Consider the following 20,435-nt stretch of genomic DNA (forward strand, 5'->3'; position numbering starts at 1 on the left):
TCTGAGGGATCAAGCCTAACTGGCACAACTGGGAGTTTGTAATGTGGAAAACAAAGACAGTTACTGTCAAAGGAATTCACTGTTATTCTCAGGTTACAGAAGTCAACAATATCCTCTCCTGTTGAAGTCCTGTGGATTCAAATGAGACGCACGTAGGTAGGAGCGTTCATTTGCATTATTACAATATACTCTAATGTGATATGATGATATAAGAAGTTACTCTAAAGGTGTGCATGCGGACTAGGGTAGTCAATAACAAAATTCCATATTATAGTAAATTCAAGCCCTGCAACAAATGCAACAACCCCTTTATTCACGGATGTTTTTGATTTCACCACTATGCGCAAAAATGTTGACATCTTTCTCATGGTAACTCCATTAGCTCCTTGGGCCTGAGTTGACTTCAAATGACTTGTTAGGCAGGTTAATAATTGCCATTGAGATTTTTAGTCAATGATAAACTCGGATTCTTCAAACCTTGTGGTAACACTCATCAACCATGGCTCCTCTAAATCTCTGATGGAGGATCTGAAAATAAGGCTAATTGATGTTGGAAAGCCCAGTGGGGGTTGGTAGTTAAAGAATTCCAAGTGTTTCCAACTTGAAACTTCGATCAAATGAAATGTCATTAAGGGGAACAGTTGAAGTCAAGTGAAGATCCAGGAGAGCAAGAAAACATTCGGATGATCTGCAGGTTGACTGGGCAGAGAGGAAAATCCAAACCCCCAACAAATTTTCGGAGGAGCTGTAGGAAGGTTGAGCGGTTGAATGGTGTCTGAGAGTGGTCGTGCAGCTAGGCAGTGTTGATCCAACCCCCCGATCTGGATTTGCACCAAAATTCAATGGGCTCTCCCTTTGGTAATATCCCATCCCACCACACAATTTCATGTACATTTCTTGAGTAGATATTGTGTTTTCCTACCAATTAACAAGTTAGCAAACTGAAAGGGCACTCAGAGCGCACGTACATCCACCAAGGCCCAACCGTCCAGTTGTTTTTGTGTAATCCTGTGAAATAACAGACAAACACAAAAGAAACTAGAAGGACATAGAGAACGCAAACCTCCGCCAAAGCTTGGTTTCATGATAACCATCCAGTAGTTTTTGAATAATTCTGCTAATAGACAAGATATAGTGACCATTGACCAATAATAGTGAAATAGAAATACAAAATCATCTGGTGGCGATTTAACCTGCAGCTTTTGTCACAGTTGCAGACCACTTCCTGAGTTTATCAGAGGATATATGACATGTTCAACTTGGTCCACAGACTGAAGGCACACTGCCCTACCACTACTGACTGCTACAGAGCCCTGGTCGCCTGTTTATTACATTTTTATCAATACTGAAAGTATTACATTTCCAAATCACACCAAACCATACACTACACATTCCAAGTGTGGGCCTGATTAGAAAAAGAGATATGAATTGCACATACATACAGACAGACATCTGTGGAATTGCGTTGATGACGCCTCTCCAGCTGTCTCCACACCTGGTCAGGCCTCCAGCTTCCTCCTGTAGGAGTCTTTGCACTCCCCTCAGGTCATGTTGAATGATCCTCACTTCTTCTCTGTCCCAAGAAATGAAGGCTTTCTTCTTCTTGTTGAGAAGAACTTTCCGCTTAGTGGTGATCCAGAGCTTGTTGTTAGGATAGCAGTGTACTGTGTATGTGTAAGCTAATAGATCATCTAGGAGTTGGAGATAATAACTGTTAATGCAGGCGAGTCTTAGTAGATGAAAAATCCGTCATCAGAGGGCGCGTGTAGAAACGAGAGGTACACAAGGTTTTCGCTAGGTTTTTATAGGGGACACAATAAATGCTCACTACTCCCTGATGGGGCCATGACTGCAGATGTCTCAGGTTGCAGAGCCTGAATAGCGAAACCTGTTCAGGGTTGGAACACATATGAAATAGAATGCTTTTAATGGCAGGTGAAGATGGGGTTACTGTTCTTCCATTGCTGTTCCTGAAACACAAAATGTATGTTGAGGAACATTCTTCCATGTGACCCTCCCTGGAATGCAGACAATGTGGGAATAGGAAGGAAGGGAGAAGGAAGGAATTGTGTTATACAACTGTGGATTGTGCCTTTAACTTATTCTAGTTTTTAATTTAGTGTCCCTTTTTGTTTAACTAGAACAAATGGAACACACACACTAAGATTTTAAAACGTGATGTGTTTACAGCTAGTTGTGCCAACCCTGAAATGTCCAAAATATGTAGCACAAAAAAAGCTGCCTGGATATCAATTATATATAGAATCTATTGCAGCAATGACCTCCTAAAGAATGGTAGAGATGAGGATGTTAACCATGCTTATGACTTGAATGCGTTATGGGTAAGTTAATATGATTAGTTCCTCTGCATCAAATTAACATTAAGATCAAAGCACGAGCAGTCTCACATTACTCCTGGAGTAAATTTAGACAGTCTTTCCTGTAAAGTGCTGCTCTGAAGTCACTGAAAACAGCAATTGCTAAAATTATATCAACAACTACATTATAAATTATACCATGAAGTGACGCAGAACATTACCTGTAAAAGTAGAGCTTGTGATTGGTTAAACACACAGATAAATTGATAATCTGAGTTTTAAAAGGGTTTCAAATTAAAATTTGCAGATTAAAAAACACATATAAAATTATGAGGTGGTGTGCCTATGACTCAGACTTTACAACAAATAAAATCGACGGCAGATTTAAGAAATGGATCACAAAAGGGAAAAGGAAATAGGGGTAAAGATCTCACAGGAGAGCTGGGAGAAAATATGTCAACTACAATGGTTCTCGACCGGGTCAAATACATGGCGGGAGTTCTGCTAGAATAATATAACAAGATTTTTTATCACACCCATACAAAAACGACACCAGGGCAGCGGAGACGACTGTTGGAGGCTCTGTGGATCTATTGGAGCCAACCACTTCCATATTTTCTGGGACTGCCAAGCAATGAGGTCTTACTGGGAAGAGATCCATAAACATATAAACAATGTATTTAATGTGAACATCCCATTAAAATGTGAAGCTTTGTTTTTGGGCAATATATTGTTTGAAATGTGGAACATAAAAGACAAAAAACTGCTCGCTATACTTTTGGCAGCTAGTAAGAAATGTGTCACGAGGAAATGGTTAAAATTGGACTCTCCCACCATTGATGAATGGATTGAAATTGTGTATGAGATTTATGTTATGGAAAAGATCTCTTTTTCCCTCAAGGTCGAGAAAGACCTGGACCAAATGGACTGAGTATGTAAAACCTGTTAGATCTGATTTTATTTGAATATACTTGTGTTTTGTGTGATCCTCCTTTTTTTTTTGATGTGATGTGCGCTCCCCGGTTGTGTTCTCTTTACCTTTATTATTGTTCCTACTTCGAGTAATTTAGGTCCATAAACCAAAATCCCAGAAAGGCAGTATGAACAAAATCACCCAAACTTACTACATCCATCCTTTCTTATGTCCTTGACAGACTAAAGCTGTATTTAATGTATGTGATGGAAATGTGCCTTTCTAAATAAAAAGAGAATAAAAAAAAGGGTTTCAAATGTACACTTGTAACAGCAATGTGTATGTCAAAACTGTACATTTTGCAGAAAGTTAGCCCACTCAAAAGATTGGTTTCTTTGTATAAATAATAATCGGCAATCTACACCTTTAAGTACATTAAGATAACAGTATAATTATCTAAACTGAGACGTACTCTCAAATTAAGCCACTAGATTACACCTTCTTGTGTTTTGCTGCAGAGTGTCATTGTAATACACCCTAGTGTTCACCAAGATGTGACCTGCATTTCCAAAGTTTCATGCAATGAGTGGTTCAGGTCATCCAAACAACAGAAAAGCTTCCAACTGAGAAGACAAAAGTGCAGCCACAATATGGGCTCACAGCTGATCTAGCCTCATAACGCAAGAGACACGTTTGTACAGGAGAGGGGAATAGTGCGACTGCACACGGGGCAGAGACAATGTTTTTTTTAACAACTGAGGAAACTCACGTTTCTCTGAGCTATTCTGCTGAGCACAAGCAACCCTTATTTGTCACTACAAACGAGTCACTACGTAATTTACACAGATCATAATAGGCAGAGTTTCACCTTCAGTTGCAACACAAGTTAAAAAATATACACTGCTTAAAGGTTCAGTATTTCGGTGAAATCTAGTGGTGAATATGCATTCAACTTACTAACCCTCCCAATTGTGTAGAATAACATATGGTGCCCTACAGGGAACATGAATACAGCCCTTCCTCTTATTGTTTAGTTAGTCCACTGACACATGGTGGCGCAAACTGGTACAACATGGCCAATTGTGACAAAGGCCAATGCGGATTAAGTTATAATGGACTCATAAGGTAACAAAAACACAACCGATAGATCCTCCTGAATTCTTCACACTGAACCTTTAAGTATATTTCCTTATACCCAGTAGAGACATCTACCGCTTGCTAAATACCAATTACTTCCCTTACTCTGGAGTAGCTGCAGATATTATCAGATACTAAATGTTGACAAGAAAAAGACCAAAGTAAATGCATGGCACTGAAGAGCTAGATGAACAGCTCCTTTAACCGGCAGAACAGTATACTTCTGCATTTCCACTGATTTATAAAAATGATTAGCCAATAGAAACACTGAGTCTGAGTCCAGCAGATGTTGGACATGATGATCTGACTCAGTCTCCAGAAACCCTGAACACTCAAGGATAACAGAGCATCAAAGTGCAATGTTATCAGCTATTTCTAATTATTAAGACTGTGGGATATAATTGAAAGCTCTGGAACAAGCAAGTAGGAGGTCCTTGAGTGAATATATATATGATCTCATTTCAAGAATATGATTGTGCAACCACAGGGTCAAAAAGAGGAGAGATTTGAACACGTTTCGACCGTTTGTTTTACATTTAGAAAAATCAAGTCATGAGATGCACGTTTCTGCATTGAAATCAGTAGAAGTCAATTGCTGCCTGGAAAGTAGAAACACCAGATAAAAAAAACAGTAACACTCGGTGTTCTTTGCAAAATGTTTAGCTGTATTGAGCGGTACAATAATTGTAGAATATGGGATGAAATATGTAAAAACACCAGTAGGATCCGTGAAGGACAGATGCTTAAAATTGTGTTGCCATTGGACTGTAGTCCTATAGTTCCTTTGTCCACATACAGTAACTTCTAATGGGAAAGCATTAACATCAGAGCTATAAAGTGTCTGCTCTCGCTGTACATCTTCTGAAGAATTATTTTCACACAAAGCGGAGCCACAGCTGCATTTCGAACAATGACATCTGGGAAATGCAATCCCCTCATAGACATAATTTACCTCTCTGTTAGGCCCTGCAAAGCAGAGAAGGCATCAGTCAACAGGTGACACTGACTAATAATACCTGAACACTTCCTTTTCCTTCTGTAAGATCACATCCTTCCTTAAAGGGGATTCATAAACTTATTTAACTGGAAAAGTCTGAGCAGCAATTTTGAATAGAATAACAAAGCAACTGGAAAGGAATATAATCTACTTGTTTAGATGATTGTTATTGCACATAGCCAGGTCAGGAAAAAGCTAATGTGAATTAAATGAATGTTTATGGATGCAGACTTCGTCATGTGAAAATGGAAGGGACATCAATTATTACCTATAACATGTCACTTCAATTTGGTTTCAGCATTATAAGTAGTATTATGAATAAGTCATGCACTTTGTCACTTTAGATATTCCAATTTTTTACAGAACATCTGAATTTCTGTTCTGTAATACCAGAACATAAACATAAAAGCTTCTTGGAAAAGCATCTACATTAAAAATCTGTGCAGTCATTTCAATGTAATCTCGCTACAATAGGCCAACTTCTTGCCCACCCCCTGATATAGCTGTGACTAATAATCCCTATAAATTTGGAGATATTCTATATTTTTCTTTTTGTAGACAACTCCCAAGTTGAGGACTTAAAAAAAAAGAAATACTGCAGCAAGCACCTTTGTTGGGAGCTTTAAAAAAAAGTTCCTATAGATCTATAAGATTCACGTCCTCAGAATGAGCCAATTGGCTCAGAGCTGAAAGCCACAGGGGAAATCAGAGAGTGTAGAAGGACACACCAACCCGTTGCTGTGGGTGTTTTCGTGCTATTTGTTAACAAGAGAAATATAGAAAAACAAAGACAGTAAATTAAAATCTAATGTTGACCCTGTCAACGTTGTGCAAAGTCGTGATGAAGCTGTGGGCTCATTGTTTTAACTGTGATACAGCAGCAATGTATTTAACACTATTCTCAAATCCAATACCACAAAAAAAGAGAAAACACTGGTAAAGTATACAGGGATATTTCTATTCCTGACTCATCTCACTAACTGGACAGACAATGAGTGTCGGTGACGCAGGTCATTGGGAATAAGGTGTGATCAGTCAGATGTTGAAACCAAAAACAAAACTTAACTAAATGACACACTGAGTCTCTTATTTCTTGCTGCGCAGCCGTTTCGACTGCCGTGGAAGGTCCGAGTTCTTTCTTGTGCGTTTGAGTGATGACCCTCCCTGACCCTCTGGCTCTACTGGTATTGAGACGTCAGCCATGCTGCCACTTGCCGGCACAGTACCAGACGTACTGGCGACAGTTGAGGACACGCTGCTAGATGTGGAGGGGAGAGCTGTGTTGGGCCTGGATCCTCCAATTGCAGCGGCGCTACTGTCCATCAGTTCACGGAGCTTGTGCTCTAGCTCCGCAAGCCGGGCGTTCTGTTCACCAATCACCTGGGTCTGTTCCAAAAGCTTCTGCTCCTGGTCCTGCAGTTGCTTCTGCTGCTCCAGCTGTTTCACACGGATTTCTTGCATCTCCCTCCGCATTACTGTCATGGACGCCCCATTCACCTTCATCTGCTGCTGCACCTTGGTCATCTCAGAGCGTGACGGTGTGTTCTTGGCAAGCAGGGACATGGTGGTCAGGGAGGTAGATGGACCTGCCACTGATGGAAAAGGACAGTGTCAGGGATCTTTTACTGATGCACAAAAAACATAAAACATGGAAGACTGATGTGAGAGAAAATCCCAGACCAGCAGTTTCAGAAAAACTCAAACAGTCTGTTGACAGCAACAATATCTCAGTCAAGAATCACTGAGATCATGTTTTTTCTCCTTTCTAAAGTATCAGGGGGAACATTAACTGAAACTCCTGACCTGTATTTGAAGGATTTGAATGCACTGCAGCCGCATTACTGGCTGATGCGACAGTTATATTTATAAGTAAGGTTAATTGTCTGTACAAGTATTCAGGCAACTACTATGTCTCTCAGCTGATGAAGATACCATTAAACTAGGAAATGCAAATTTTAAGTGAGAAACGCTACAACCAATCAACCAACTACTATTCCTAGTTTGAAACTTCATTTGTATCTGAACATTATTGATGTAGTTACCTATATGGTACCTATGTCAAATTTAGGCCAAGTATGGTGTACCAAGATAGGAGTGTTTAAGAGTGTGTTTTCAGATATTCTGGCCAGAATAACAAATATGGCAGTAGTTTAAATATGAACTGCTACCATCATTTTATCACGTACCATCACTGTGTAGGTGATGTCTATGTTTAGGAGCCAGGAGAAACACATGTCTGTTACCTGGTGTAGACCCAATCAGACGGCCAGACAGATCAGCACCTGGCAGCTTCTTCTTCAGGATGGGGACGATCTTCTCATCAAAGTACTCCATGGCCATGGAGGAGATATCCCTCAGCTCCTGAAGAACCTCATGAGCTCGCTGGGGGGCACGAGTGGAGTTCACATAGCGCAGCACACGATAAATCTCATCTATCACCTGATAAAACACAACAGATGATGAGCAAATAAGCCAAGAAATCAGAAAATATACAACTAATATGAATGTCAACAATGAAACAATGATGGATTTTAACACACGTGTTAATCTCACTGGGCCTTCTGCTGACCTTGTATGGGAACTAAAGCCAACAAGAAATAACCACTGAGGAGGATTTATTCTTCCCTGACCATATTTATATATTATATTTAGTGATCATAACACATTGAACCTGTCTTATGTTGAAATTCTATGATAATTTGTTTCTATAATAGACAATTAGATTGCTATGGAGAGCGGGATAAAAACTTAAACTTCTAGGTGGAGGAGAAAACCTCGCGGAAAATCACCCCAACATCTGAAAACTCACTAAACAGAATGTTGTTTAAGCGAGATAAAATAATAATTACTTTGCATGAGAGAAAGATGGTCACTGTTAGAGAACTTTTCACAATGAGATGATAGAAATAGAAATATACAAATTTTGTTCTTCAGGATATTCAACAAAATTTAGACAGGCACAACAAAACCAAGACCGACGCCTTCAAGTGATCACCTGAGTGCCCTCAGGTGATCTGGTGGTGTACAGGAAGTCTAGCTACCGGTCCGGAGTGCTATTAGCAGTGCCAAGAGACAGTACAGGGACAAAGTGGAGTCTCACATCTGGGGCTCCAAGACGAAGAACTTGTGGGCTTGATTTAAAACAATCTCAGACTGCAAAAGAAAGACCAGCAGTGCTGAGGTGGTGATGAACTGAACACCTTTTATGCTCACTCTTGGAGCAACTCCCCGGCTGTGAAGATACAAGAGGCCTGCTGCCACCCTGTAATATCCAGGGTAGATGTGTGAAGATCACAAACGGATTAACATACGCATGGCCCCTGGACCTGATGGTATCCCGAGCTCTGAAATTGTGTGAAGATCAGCTGGCAGATGTATTCACAGACATTGTCAATGCTCCAGTCCATTGTCCCCATATGCTTCAAGGAGACAATCATTGTCCCTGTTTCAAAGAAACCAGAAACCCTCGACCTGAACGACTAACGCCCAGTAGCACTCATAATGAAGTGCCTTGAGCGGTTAGTCGAATCGCTCATCACCTCCTCCCTTCCTGACTTACTAGACCAGTGGTTCTCAAACTTTTTCTGTCATGCCCCTCTTGGAGCTAAAAAATTTGTCATGCCCGCCCGCTCCCCTGCCCCAACAAAATTATGACAAAATGGGCCAGGTTTAACATGTGTATTTACATAAAATACATTAAAGTCACATTACTTTCAGGAATTTCTGATGTGCATATAAAAAACCTTTTTCAAACAACTTTTTGAGACATTTGCCACTTTTTTCAAAGAACAGTGCAATAACTTTGCTTAAATTCAATTTAATTGAAGTACTTCTGGTGACATTTATCACTACATTCCTCCATCAATCTGTACTTTTTCAAAAATAGAGAAGCAATTTATAAAATTATAATCACTGTTACAACGATGATATAGCACAACAAAAAAGAACACATGCATGTGACTGGAATGTAATATTTCTAAGTGTCTTCTTAATTAGTTGGATCTCATACTGTCAGCTGCCAGAGTTTTCCGACCTAAAATACACACTGGTCTCTCCTCATGTCCTTCCTTTATTCACTGTGAACCAAAGACCACTTTGTCTTGTTTGTACGATGATGATTTAACAAATTAACGTGAACGTCAGTTCAGTTTTTTCGCGAAAAATATGCGCGACAATCACAACACTGTACAGGGAGCCGCAGCAATGGGCGACCCCTGGCTACGGCGAAAGAAAGTTTTTTTTTTACTGTTCCACCGTTAAAGAGATCCAGACGTCAAAACATTAGTTCCGCCTCACATTTCCCCCTCCCGGTCGCGCGCCCCACCTGTTATGCCTCTGCGCCCCAAACAGAGCCACACAGTTTGACAATCACTGCACTAGACCCACTTCAGTTTGCTTACAGGCCAAATAGGTTAACAGCAGATGCCATCTCCCTATCCCTACACACTGCCCTCTCCCACCTGGACAAGAGGGACACATGTGAGAATGCTGTTCACCAAACTCAGTGACCTTCGGCTCGTCACCTCCCTCTCTCGCATGTTAATTCTTCCCCTCTACTCCTTGTTCACGAAATAATGCATGGCCACCCACAGCTCCCACACCATCAAATTTGATGATGACACAACCGTCATAGGCCTGATCACCGGCGAAGATGAGACGGCCTACAGAGAGAAGGTCTGAGCCCAGACATCTTGGTGCCAAGACAGCAACCCCCATCTCAACAAAGGGCGGTGAAGTCTGCTCAGCACATCACTAGGACAGAGCTGCCATCCATGGATGACCTCTACACCCAGCAATGTAGGAAGAAGGCCAACATACTCATTAAAGTCCCATATCAAAGAACCATAAACTGTTCTACCTTCTGCCATCTGGCCGACGGTACTGGAGCCTCTGGGGCCACACCACCAGGCTCAGAGAGAATTTCATCCCAGAGGCCATAAGACTTTTTAACTCCTCTAATCTGCCCTAATTCCTCTTAACTCTGCATTTTACTGTTAAAGACATCAAAGATTCAGATATTAATTATTTATTATTAGGAAACTAATAAAATAGATAGACATATATGATAGATAGGTTGACGGATAAACAGACAGATATACGATAGATTAACATATAGATTATGCCATATGATTGTTTAACTTAATTGGATTATGTTGTAAATCCTTGTAATCCTCATGCTACATATTCTGAGTTCTGCATTATTTCAGCATTTTGTGTTTGGTCTATTCCACCAGAAACCTTAACAGGTTTTAACACCACTCCACCAAAACTGTTCAATCTAGATAGTGTTTGAAAATGATTGCAGTATTGAAGTTTTCCAATCTTGCACTTGGCAAAAATGTATCGAAACTCTCCTAATAGCCTTTCCAATTAGACTCATAGCACTCGTAAACTTTTGATGAATACAAATCTTTGTGCTTTGTTGGTTTGCCCGGTAAAGGGGAGCCAGTGATGCAAAACCCTGTCGGACAGATGGACATACCTGTCACCTTCCACTTCTTGGAAAGGTCAGTGCAGATGGTTTTCAATGTTTTTTTACTCTGGTTGATAAGAAGGTAAAGGTGGACAGGTTGACAGGTTTCAACATGCTGATACGCATGTTATTTACCTAAGATGGCTTTAGTTTAAAAGGAGTGACTGCTTTAGCCTTTCATCCTATTCACTAGGGATTGGGGAAAAAATAGTTTCAGTTACGAATCGTGAATCTTATGAAAAACAATTTTAAATCGCCACACTGCCTCCCAAATCTTTTTCTTTTTTTGGTTTTATACAGGGGCCGATATATGGGGGGGAGGACCAACCTCCCCCAGAACATGTTGACCAGCTCTTGTTTTTGCACAAGAATCTAAACATATCCAAGCACTAGCTTTGCATAGCCTACATGCAAACAACAGTGAAGCATAGCCTACTTTTTGTTTATTTCAAAGTTTATATTTTGAGTAAACATTTATTCATTCTATTTAATTTAACTTTTATATATTGTTTAAAAGTAGCCTAAGTGGAATACGTTAATCTGTCAGTTTGTGTGCAGTTGACAGGGACTATGCACATTTTTAGGGCACATTTTTGTTTATTTTCTCTATTGGCTGCCCGGCAGTCATTACATTAATGTTAATATTTGAAGTAAAACTTGTAAAGCTCTAAGTGAATTTGTCTGTGTTGTATTTGAAGGTATGATTCAACTGTTTTCCATTGTCCAGTATTTATAAAAAAAAAAAATAAAAAAAATAAAAATCACAAGAAATCGTAATATCGAATCGCAATACTTACAGAATAGTTATGGGTCACCAGATTCAAGAGTGTGGACATGCTCAGTGACATGCTAGAGGTAGATTTAAATGGTTCATCTCTCATTTGTGCCTCATAGAGTTTCACATTAGAGTTCCACTTTGAGTCAAATGTCTGGGGCAAATGGTTGCCCCAGACCCCTTCTCATTTGAGGGCCAAGAGACTATTGACTGTGAAGGGTAGGTTCCAGAGCACACGAACATTAAGTTGTAAAGTAACAAAAATGGCTGTTGCATGGTTTGAAAAACATTTCTATCTTAATGTATTAACATCCCACATGTAAGCCTCCTCTTGGCATTGATTCTAACTTTAGCTTTTTGTTCTCTTGCTCTTGACACCTCCTCGCTCTAGCTGTCAGATAAATTGGCATAAGGGCAAGGATATGACAGTGAGAACAATAAAGCAGAAACATAACGACTGTGGCACCGTTCCCACTGTTACCAAACAGGTCCCCAACCACTCTTTCTTCAACTTCTTTAATCCAGTTAAAGGTGAGAACACACATGAGATGCATAGGTTTTTGCTGCAGGTTTAAATGTCAATTACACCTATTTCTTTTCACCAATTTCTGCATGTCTCTTGCATACAAGTATCCATTTAATATTTAAAGCTTGGTTAGGTGTGTAGACGTTTACAGAGGCCTTGAGCAAACTATTGAGATTTCTGAGAGAGAGAGTTGCACACTTACATCACAACTAAGACACACACTGACACTGACAGTCAACATTCTTCACAGGCACTGTGGTAATATGTTAACATGCATGCAATGTGGTTCACCATCACTGCAATGACCTTATCCCATCTGCATGCCGAAGTGCCCTGGCAAGATACTTAACCCCTAAATGGCCCCTCATGAATTTGAGTGTACTAATTGTAAGTCGCTTTGGACAAAAGCGTCAGCCAAATGACATGTAATGTAATGTAATGTAATCTCAGCAGCAGCTGGCGCCACACTCCTACTGTGTCAGATTGCAGAGTCACTCTGCAGTCAACAGACTAAGCAGCATGTCTGTTTGAAAATGATGTTGGACTATGCACATAAAACTTTGTTAACATCAACTTGAGTTTTACCATTATTTTCCAGCTTGGACAATTAAAGTGGTGATAACTGGGATATATGACAGACTTAAGCTATTAGGCAAAGTTTCAGGAATCTGCCTTTCTGGTCACAACCTTAAACTTTGTGAAAATTACTGATCAGCCTATAAATTAATTGCTAATCTTTTAAGATGAACCATCTCAAAGATCTTCAAAAGTTGAGATAAATGAAGTAATTATAGAAGAGTATAGATCATTGACTGCAAAATGGAGGCGGAAACCCCCAAAATTCTCAGTTTAATACTCCCATGCTTGATTTACCTTCCTTAAAAGTGAGTAAGGTCAGGGGTTTTGCTTCAGTTGGTAGATGAATAATACAGTGACTGATCCATTAAATAGAAAAGTATATTCAAATAAGTAATGTTTTATTATAGGATCAGTATGTTACCTTACTGACTATATTGTCTTTCCTATTTAAGGAAAGACAATGTTTTCTATCAAACATGCCCGGGCCTATTCTGCCGTAAACACTGATTGGTTGAGCAAATGTTTGTCTTACTGGTTCTGTCATAGTCTTGGCCTATGACTGGTGAATATAAATAAGTCTGTGTAGAGTGTTTTAAGGTGTGGAGCTCCAGGGCTGAGGAGTGCTTAAGAGAATGAGCCGTCACTTGCTTATAATTTGGAACTAATATATGTTCAAATATATCAAATTAATGTTGGAATTATAATATATACAGATGTGTCAACAATATTTATTGTGTATTTCTTAATTGGGCAGAGATAAAAAAAATCAGATAAGATACCGCAAATACTGGTTTTGACGAGTCACCACAGAATTATTGAAGTAAAAGGTTGTTTTTATTTTCACCATGGCAACTCCAGCGGAATGTCACTTACACAACTTTTTATACCCATGTCTACCTTCTGAGGAAATACATTTTAATCTCACTAAGAGGAAACTTTTTCTTTATTCATTACAGAGTCAACATTTTTATTTTTTAGGTCAGTTATTTTACTTGCCAGAAAGTAATACATAATTTTGACTGACGTGTATTTGTGTGGATTCATTTAACATGACTTAAAAGGAGAAGTTCTTTGAATCTCAGTTTGTTCAAAAGTTCTAAATATATTTGAATCTCATATGGATCTTACACTGAGGCTAAAGATCCTGATTTAGTGGAGGAAGGACTGGATGATGTCACCTTCAGTCAGTTCATTGACAGCTTTTTTTTCTAACCTCACTAATAATAACAGAGTTTTTGTCGTAAAAGGGTTTCACATGTTGTTACAGCTAATGCACAAGATGACTCAGTAATAAAACAACTACACCGTCAGACTGAGACTATAGGGTAAACTGTTAATTAAAAATGACTGTAGTAATTGAAATCCAATTTTTCCTCTTTACACACCATATGAAGTGATTCAGTGCTAATTTCTCTGTATGGTCTCTGCATTCTTTTCTACTGGATGAAGACTCTGAGATCGGTAATTTCTACCATGAGAGAATAGTTCCCAGAGCTGTGCTGTACTTAACTGAGGAGGCCCTGAAATTGTCATTGCAGTTCGAAGAGGAGGAGTTGGAAGAGGGAGATGAAGAGGTTAGTGGAACCACTCTACACTCACAAACACTGCATTTGATCTGAATACCAGACATTCAGACATCACGGTTATCACTGCTTAACTGTAAACTTACACCAGACCCTCTTATGTGTTTTGTTTTTCATAGTCAAGGGCTGTTTGCAATCTTAGAATGATTGTTTTTGTGTATCAGGAGCAAGACGATGAAGGCGATGACGACGATGATGAGGGAGACTGCGACCCCAAGTTCAGTTTGCATCCACTACTTAAAAAAATATATATATCTTTGGCATTTTCTCTAAAACCACATTAATAAACTTTTATGAAATAAAGTTGGGAACATATAACATGATTTTATACACTTGTATCGAGAACTCTGTTAAAAATCTAATTACAGCTCTGATATGCAAACCATTTTGCTAATGATAGTTCTATGTGTCGCTTTCATTAAACCCTTGGTTTTCTTATATTCTATTCTATTTTTTTGCTTGTGTAATATTTTGTGCATGGCTACAAGTAAGCCTGTGACCCAAGCATTTTATTGCCAGCGACTGCTATATGTTATTGTTGTGCACATGACAATAAAGTCTTGAATCACTTGAATCAAACTCTGTGGGTACAACCTGAATATAACTAAGACAGCACGTCTTGGTATAAATTAAATGAGGGATTAGAGTGAGCATGCTTCTGCAATGAGAGGAGGCCTTTTCACAAGGTAATTATACTGGTCCTCTCTTTACAGAGTGTTGCTGCTGATCTGTGGACAGTCAGCTGAGCTTACCTTTCCAGGGATGAAGCAGCAGAGGTTGGAGTCGACATATTTCATGAAGGTCATGTTGAGCAGAGAGAGGCGCGTTTCCACGGCAGCCAGGATATCTGCATGACGGGCCAGTGAATGATTTCTCCTCTCGGATTCTCGCCTGCAGACAATTCATTAAAATCAGTCTGGTGTTAGTTTAGATCAATAATTAGATGCTTTGTAATCAAATCACAGATCAACCAGAAATACTAAAAATCCATAAATGTTCTGTCCCATTGCAGTTGTTTAGCATGTCTAATCTTTCAAGGTTATTGACCCAACATGACCAAAAAGTATGAGAGAACCTGACTACAAAGCTTTAGCTACTGTGGATTCAACTTTTGCACAATTATAAATCCAAGAACACAACATTTTAAAACAGCCTGGGCTTGTTGAGATGAGTGAAGAGAAAATGTGAAATGGTCTGTATTTATATTGCATTTTTCACCACATAGGAAGAAAAGAAAGTGCTGCCCGTAGATGCACTGTGTATGTGTGTGAATGGGTGCATGGCATAATTTTTTTTCTTTCTGTAAGGGGCCATTCAGGGTAGCATCTTGCCCAAGGACACTTAAGCACACAGATAGGGAAGACTGGGATCGAACGGCCGACCTTCTGGTTGGAAGATGACCACTCTAACCCCCTCAGCCACAGCCGCCTGTGTGATCGATGTATGATAAGAGAAAGTGCTGCACAGAGGCACTGTATGAATGTGTGAGTGCGTGAATGGCAAAAACTGTACTGTAAAAGCACTTTGAGTGGTCATCAAGACTAGAGAAGCGCTATATAAATGCAAACCCTTTAACATTTACACACTGCCCACACAGCCATCAGGGGTAATTTTAGGTTAAGTATCTTGCTCAAGAACAGTTTGACTTGCGGATTGTGAGAGACTGGGATCAAGCAGCTTTAACTCCTGATCCACAGCCGCAGTGCAGGTATTCATTGTTGACAGTTGATAGTGAATATATTAATTATGTGTTATTTAGTCATGCAGATTTAAAATATTCTTTAAGGTTTCTGAAGAGCCTCACATTAAGTGAACTGCTGTCAGTTTACTGGGATCCATAAAAGGATCTCTAGCTCTAAGCAGTGCTGTGACTGGAATAAGTCTAGAGGACCAGGGCTGCTGCTGCTTTCTGCTGCTAACTAACGCCATTACTACACAGCATACACACAAGATGTAAACTCAGTACCAGGCTGTCAGCCTGTATCATTCAATTAATTTAGTAATCTCAATTTAAGTACCGTTATAAGGAAATACATTTAATTCACATAATCGTTATTATTTACTAAAATATTATTCCACTAAGCCCTTCAACAACATCACTAACAACAAGGGGGCCAAATACCGACACTGGACTTCAAAATGTCCCGTCCAAGACATATGATGTCCCATGATATTTCAGTGTGTGTGGCTAAAACTCAACAAGGGTGAACAATTGTTTTTATCTGGAGAGCTCATGCTGGTGTGACACTGACCTGGGTAGTTGAGCTTTAACTTGTCTTTGACACAGACTATGGTAACGCTCCACCTTGAGGAAGCCTTGGTTGAGAACACGCTGGCAGATAATGTCCTTGCGCTTGCAAACCTAGAGAAAACAAACTGGTAAGCAAAAATACTGTTTTGGAGTATGTAGACTGGAGCTGCAGAATGAGGGTTGTGCTGGAGGAGCTGTAGGGGGACATAGCAGTGAATCCCTTCAAGATAAACCCAGCTACTGACACCTCCCACAGGAGCACTGTTCTCTACATGTCCTGTCGCTGTCTGTCTCTCAGCTCTGTGCTCTACATGTCCTGCTGCTGTCTGTCTCTCAGCTCTACATGTTCCTGCTGCTGTCTGTCGCTCAGCTCTACATGTTCCTGCTGCTGTCTGTCGCTAAGCTCTGTGCTCTACATGTTCTGCTGCTGTCTGTCTCTCAGCTCTGGGCTCTACATGTTCTGCTGCTGTCTGTCTCTCAGCTCTGGGCTCTACATGTTCTGCTGCTGTCTGTCTCTCAGCTCTGTGCTCTACATGTTCTGCTGCTGTCTGTCTCTCAACTCTGTGCTCTACGTGTTCCTGCTGCTGTCTGTCTCTCAGCTCTGTGCTCTATATGTCCTGCTGCTGTCTGTCTCTCAGGTCTACATGTTCTGCTGCTGGCTGTCTCTCAGCTCTGTGCTCTATCGGTCCTGCTGCTGTCTGTCTCTCAGCTCTGTGCTCTATATGTCCTGCTGCTGTCTGTCTCTCAGCTCTGTGCTCTATATGTCCTGCTGCTGTCTGTCTCTCAGGTCTACATGTTCTGCTGCTGGCGGTCTCTCAGCTCTGTGCTCTATCGGTCCTGCTGCTGTCTGTCTCTCAGCTCTGTGCTCTATATGTCCTGCTGCTGTCTGTCTCTCAGCTCTGTGCTAACCACGAAGCAGCCCAACGAGCACTGCAGCCTGCGGCTGCTCTACTTCCACCGTTGATCCCAAGTTAAACTTGGGCTCTCAATGAAACGCTGCTCCGACACAGTTTCTACAAACATTTCTCGCAGCCATCCTGTAGAGAGAGGCAGTGCATAAGGCTAACAGTGGCTTTGTTCTCCTTCCAGCTGCCTTGTTTTTGTTCTGCTTACCGAGCGGAGCAGGCTGATTTCATCGTAGGACAAGAAATTGAGGATAGTCTCAATGGCCACGATGGGCAGTCCTAACAGCGGGTTGTTCTGGTGCGGATGGTCCGGTGGAGGAGTGGACTGTCTCGATGACACCGCTTCTGAGTCCAAGGAGCCATCATATCCATCGACCCTCTCCACGACGGCCGCCATCTTCCTATGCCCAGGAAGAGGCGGATGTGACGTATAGAAAGGAAGCTAGGGTGCCATTTTCCCCAAGTATAAAATATGTTCCTACTAGAAAGAAAAAAATGGCTTGGTAACCATCATAGATATATATAAACACTTTATATATATATATATATATATATATATATATATATATATATCTATGGTAACCATAGCCCCTGATCCCGGAAACAGGAGAAATAAATTCATAGTCAATGTTTTTCTACGTTTTATTTATCTAGGGTGCAGAGTGAAGTTAGACAACTCTGTGCTCATCTGTCGCTGCGTTTTTGTTTATCCTAGATATGAGAAGAGCCGATCTCGGTTTGGTTCAATCTATCATTTATTGAGAAGCAATGAAAAGGTATGAAAAGTTTAACAATGGGCATCCAACACACTACCCCGGCACTCTAGCAGCCCCGGGGAAGTCTCAAGTCGCATCAAACAGCCGGTGTCTGATATATTTTATAACAGTAGGCTAGGTTGAACAGGATTGGTCAAATACGAGGGGAAGTTTCCTTGGTTCTTCCTCAATAGTGAGCAGGCGTAGCCCATCCTCTTGGCATATGAGTAAGGATATGACGAGCAGTAGCTTCCAATCTCACTCCTCCCCTGATAGTTGCTAAGCAAAATGTTCATTCTTGACCAGCCTTGACACAGCTGACGCCATGTAGGCCGATGTTGTTGTCATTGTTGTAAAGAATATTGTGTTCCTGCTCTATCAAAACAATGTTACTGTGTCCGGGGAGAGCGTGGCCTAGGGGATAGAGAGGGTGCTCTGCAACAAGAAGGTCGCCGGTTCGAATCCCACTCTATCCCATCTGCATGCCTAAGTGTCCTTGGCAAGATACTGAACCCCTAGATGGCCCCTCATAAAATGATGAGTGTTCTAAAAATGTAAGTCGCTTTGGATAAAAGCGTCAGCTAAATGACATGTAATGTAATGTGTCCGACCTCCAGAGCTTATCAGGTACTTGAACTCTGTGTGATGTCGAATGAAGCTATGGGAATTATGCTTTATTATCAAAAGTTAGAATGAGAACAAGTAAAAGATTAATGATTTACACTAACCAGCAACACCTCTCCTTGAACCGTCACCTTATCGTGGTGGAGAGGTTTGCGTGTCCCTGTGAACCTGAGGGCTGTGTTGTCTGGAGCCTTGTGCTCCTGGTAGGGTCTCTCATGGCAGAGTGGTGTCAGGTGAGGGGCCAGACTAAGAATGGTTAAAAAACCCTCAATGAATATCGATACAAGAGGAGATGGGACCCAGCCCGGAGGAAGCCCGGGGCCCCCGTCTGGAGCTAGGCCCAGACGGAGGGCTCGATGGCGAGCGTCTGGTGGCCGGGTTTGCCACGGAGCCCGGTCTGGCATAGCCCGAACAAACTACGGGGCACCCCCCCTCTCTTCATCTCATGGGCCCACCACCTGTGGGAAGACCCGTTGGGGTCGGGTGCGCAGCCACATGGGTGGCAGCGAAGGTCAGGGGTCTCGACGGACCAGACCCGGGCGGCAGAAGCTGGCTTTGGGGACGTGGAACGTCACCTCGCTGTGGGGAAAGGAACCGGAGCTTGTGAGGGAGGTGGAGCGCTATCAGTTAGATCTGGTGGGGCTTACCTCCACGCACAGTCTCAGCTCTGGTACCGTACTCCTGGATAAGGGTTGGACTTTATTCTTCTCCGGAGTTGCCAAGGGCTGTCGCCGGGCGGGTGTGGGGATACTCATAAATCCCCGGCTGAGCGCCGCGGTGTTGGAGTTTACCCCGGTAGACGAGAGGGTCGCCTCCCTGCGCCTAAGGGTTGTAGGGGGGAAAACTCTGAATGTTGTTTGTGCGTATGCACTGGTTCTGGTTCGGGCATCTGGTAAGGATGCCCACTGGGCGCCTTCCTTGGGAGGTGTTTCAGGCACGTCCAGTGGGGAGGAGACCTCGGGGAAGACCCAGGACTAGGTGGAGAGATTATATCTCAACACTGGCCTGGGAACGCCTCGGGATCCCCCCGTCAGAGTTGGTCAATGTGGCCCGGGAAAGGGAAGTCTGGGGCCCCCTGCTTGAGCTGCTCCCCCCGCGACCCGACCCCGGATAAGCGGATGAAAATGAGATGAGATGAGATGAGACTAAGCAGCAACAGTTATTTAAAGTAATTGTGTGAAGGCCATATATCTGGCTAAAACTGTTCCGGTCTCCCCCCTCCTTTCTTTATCGTTTAGAGTTGAGTCAGGCACACAGAGAAGCTAAAATTTAAAATCCCAATACATCCTGCCTGGTTTATCTGTACTGCATATTTTATAGAGAATGTTTTTCATAAAAGGGAATGTGTATACATTGCATGTCAGCAATGTTTTGCTTTACATATTTCATATATAAAAATTCAACATCTGATGAATTTGATTATTCGAAAAAACTACAGTAAAAAGTTCTGAAGCAGAATAATGTTGATACAAGTTCTTCTCCTTTGTGACACATTCATTAGTGTGATTGTGGTTGCACATTGCAAGTTACCCCTTGTATGACTATTGCAGTGTCTGTTGGGAATGGACTGTTGAACAGGATGTCACACCTGGTTAAAGC

The 20,435-nt window shown here is 41.4% G+C and overlaps 1 protein-coding gene across 1 annotated transcript; it reads right to left on the bottom strand.

Annotated features, from left to right (window-relative positions):
- Positions 1-5,012: 5,012 nt before the first annotated feature.
- fbxo28 (F-box protein 28) lies at positions 5,013-17,871 on the bottom strand. Its single transcript, XM_062401462.1, has 5 exons — positions 17,666-17,871; positions 16,554-16,663; positions 15,054-15,192; positions 7,609-7,804; positions 5,013-6,957 (listed from the first exon to the last, which is right to left on the bottom strand). Exons 1-5 carry the CDS (start codon positions 17,852-17,854, stop codon positions 6,452-6,454), a joined length of 1,140 nt encoding a protein of 379 aa, XP_062257446.1. The 5' UTR covers positions 17,855-17,871; the 3' UTR covers positions 5,013-6,451.
- Positions 17,872-20,435: the final 2,564 nt, after the last annotated feature.

The sequence above is a fragment of the Platichthys flesus genome, chromosome 12 (assembly GCF_949316205.1).
Source record: "Platichthys flesus chromosome 12, fPlaFle2.1, whole genome shotgun sequence".
Taxonomy (NCBI): Eukaryota; Metazoa; Chordata; class Actinopteri; order Pleuronectiformes; family Pleuronectidae; genus Platichthys; species Platichthys flesus.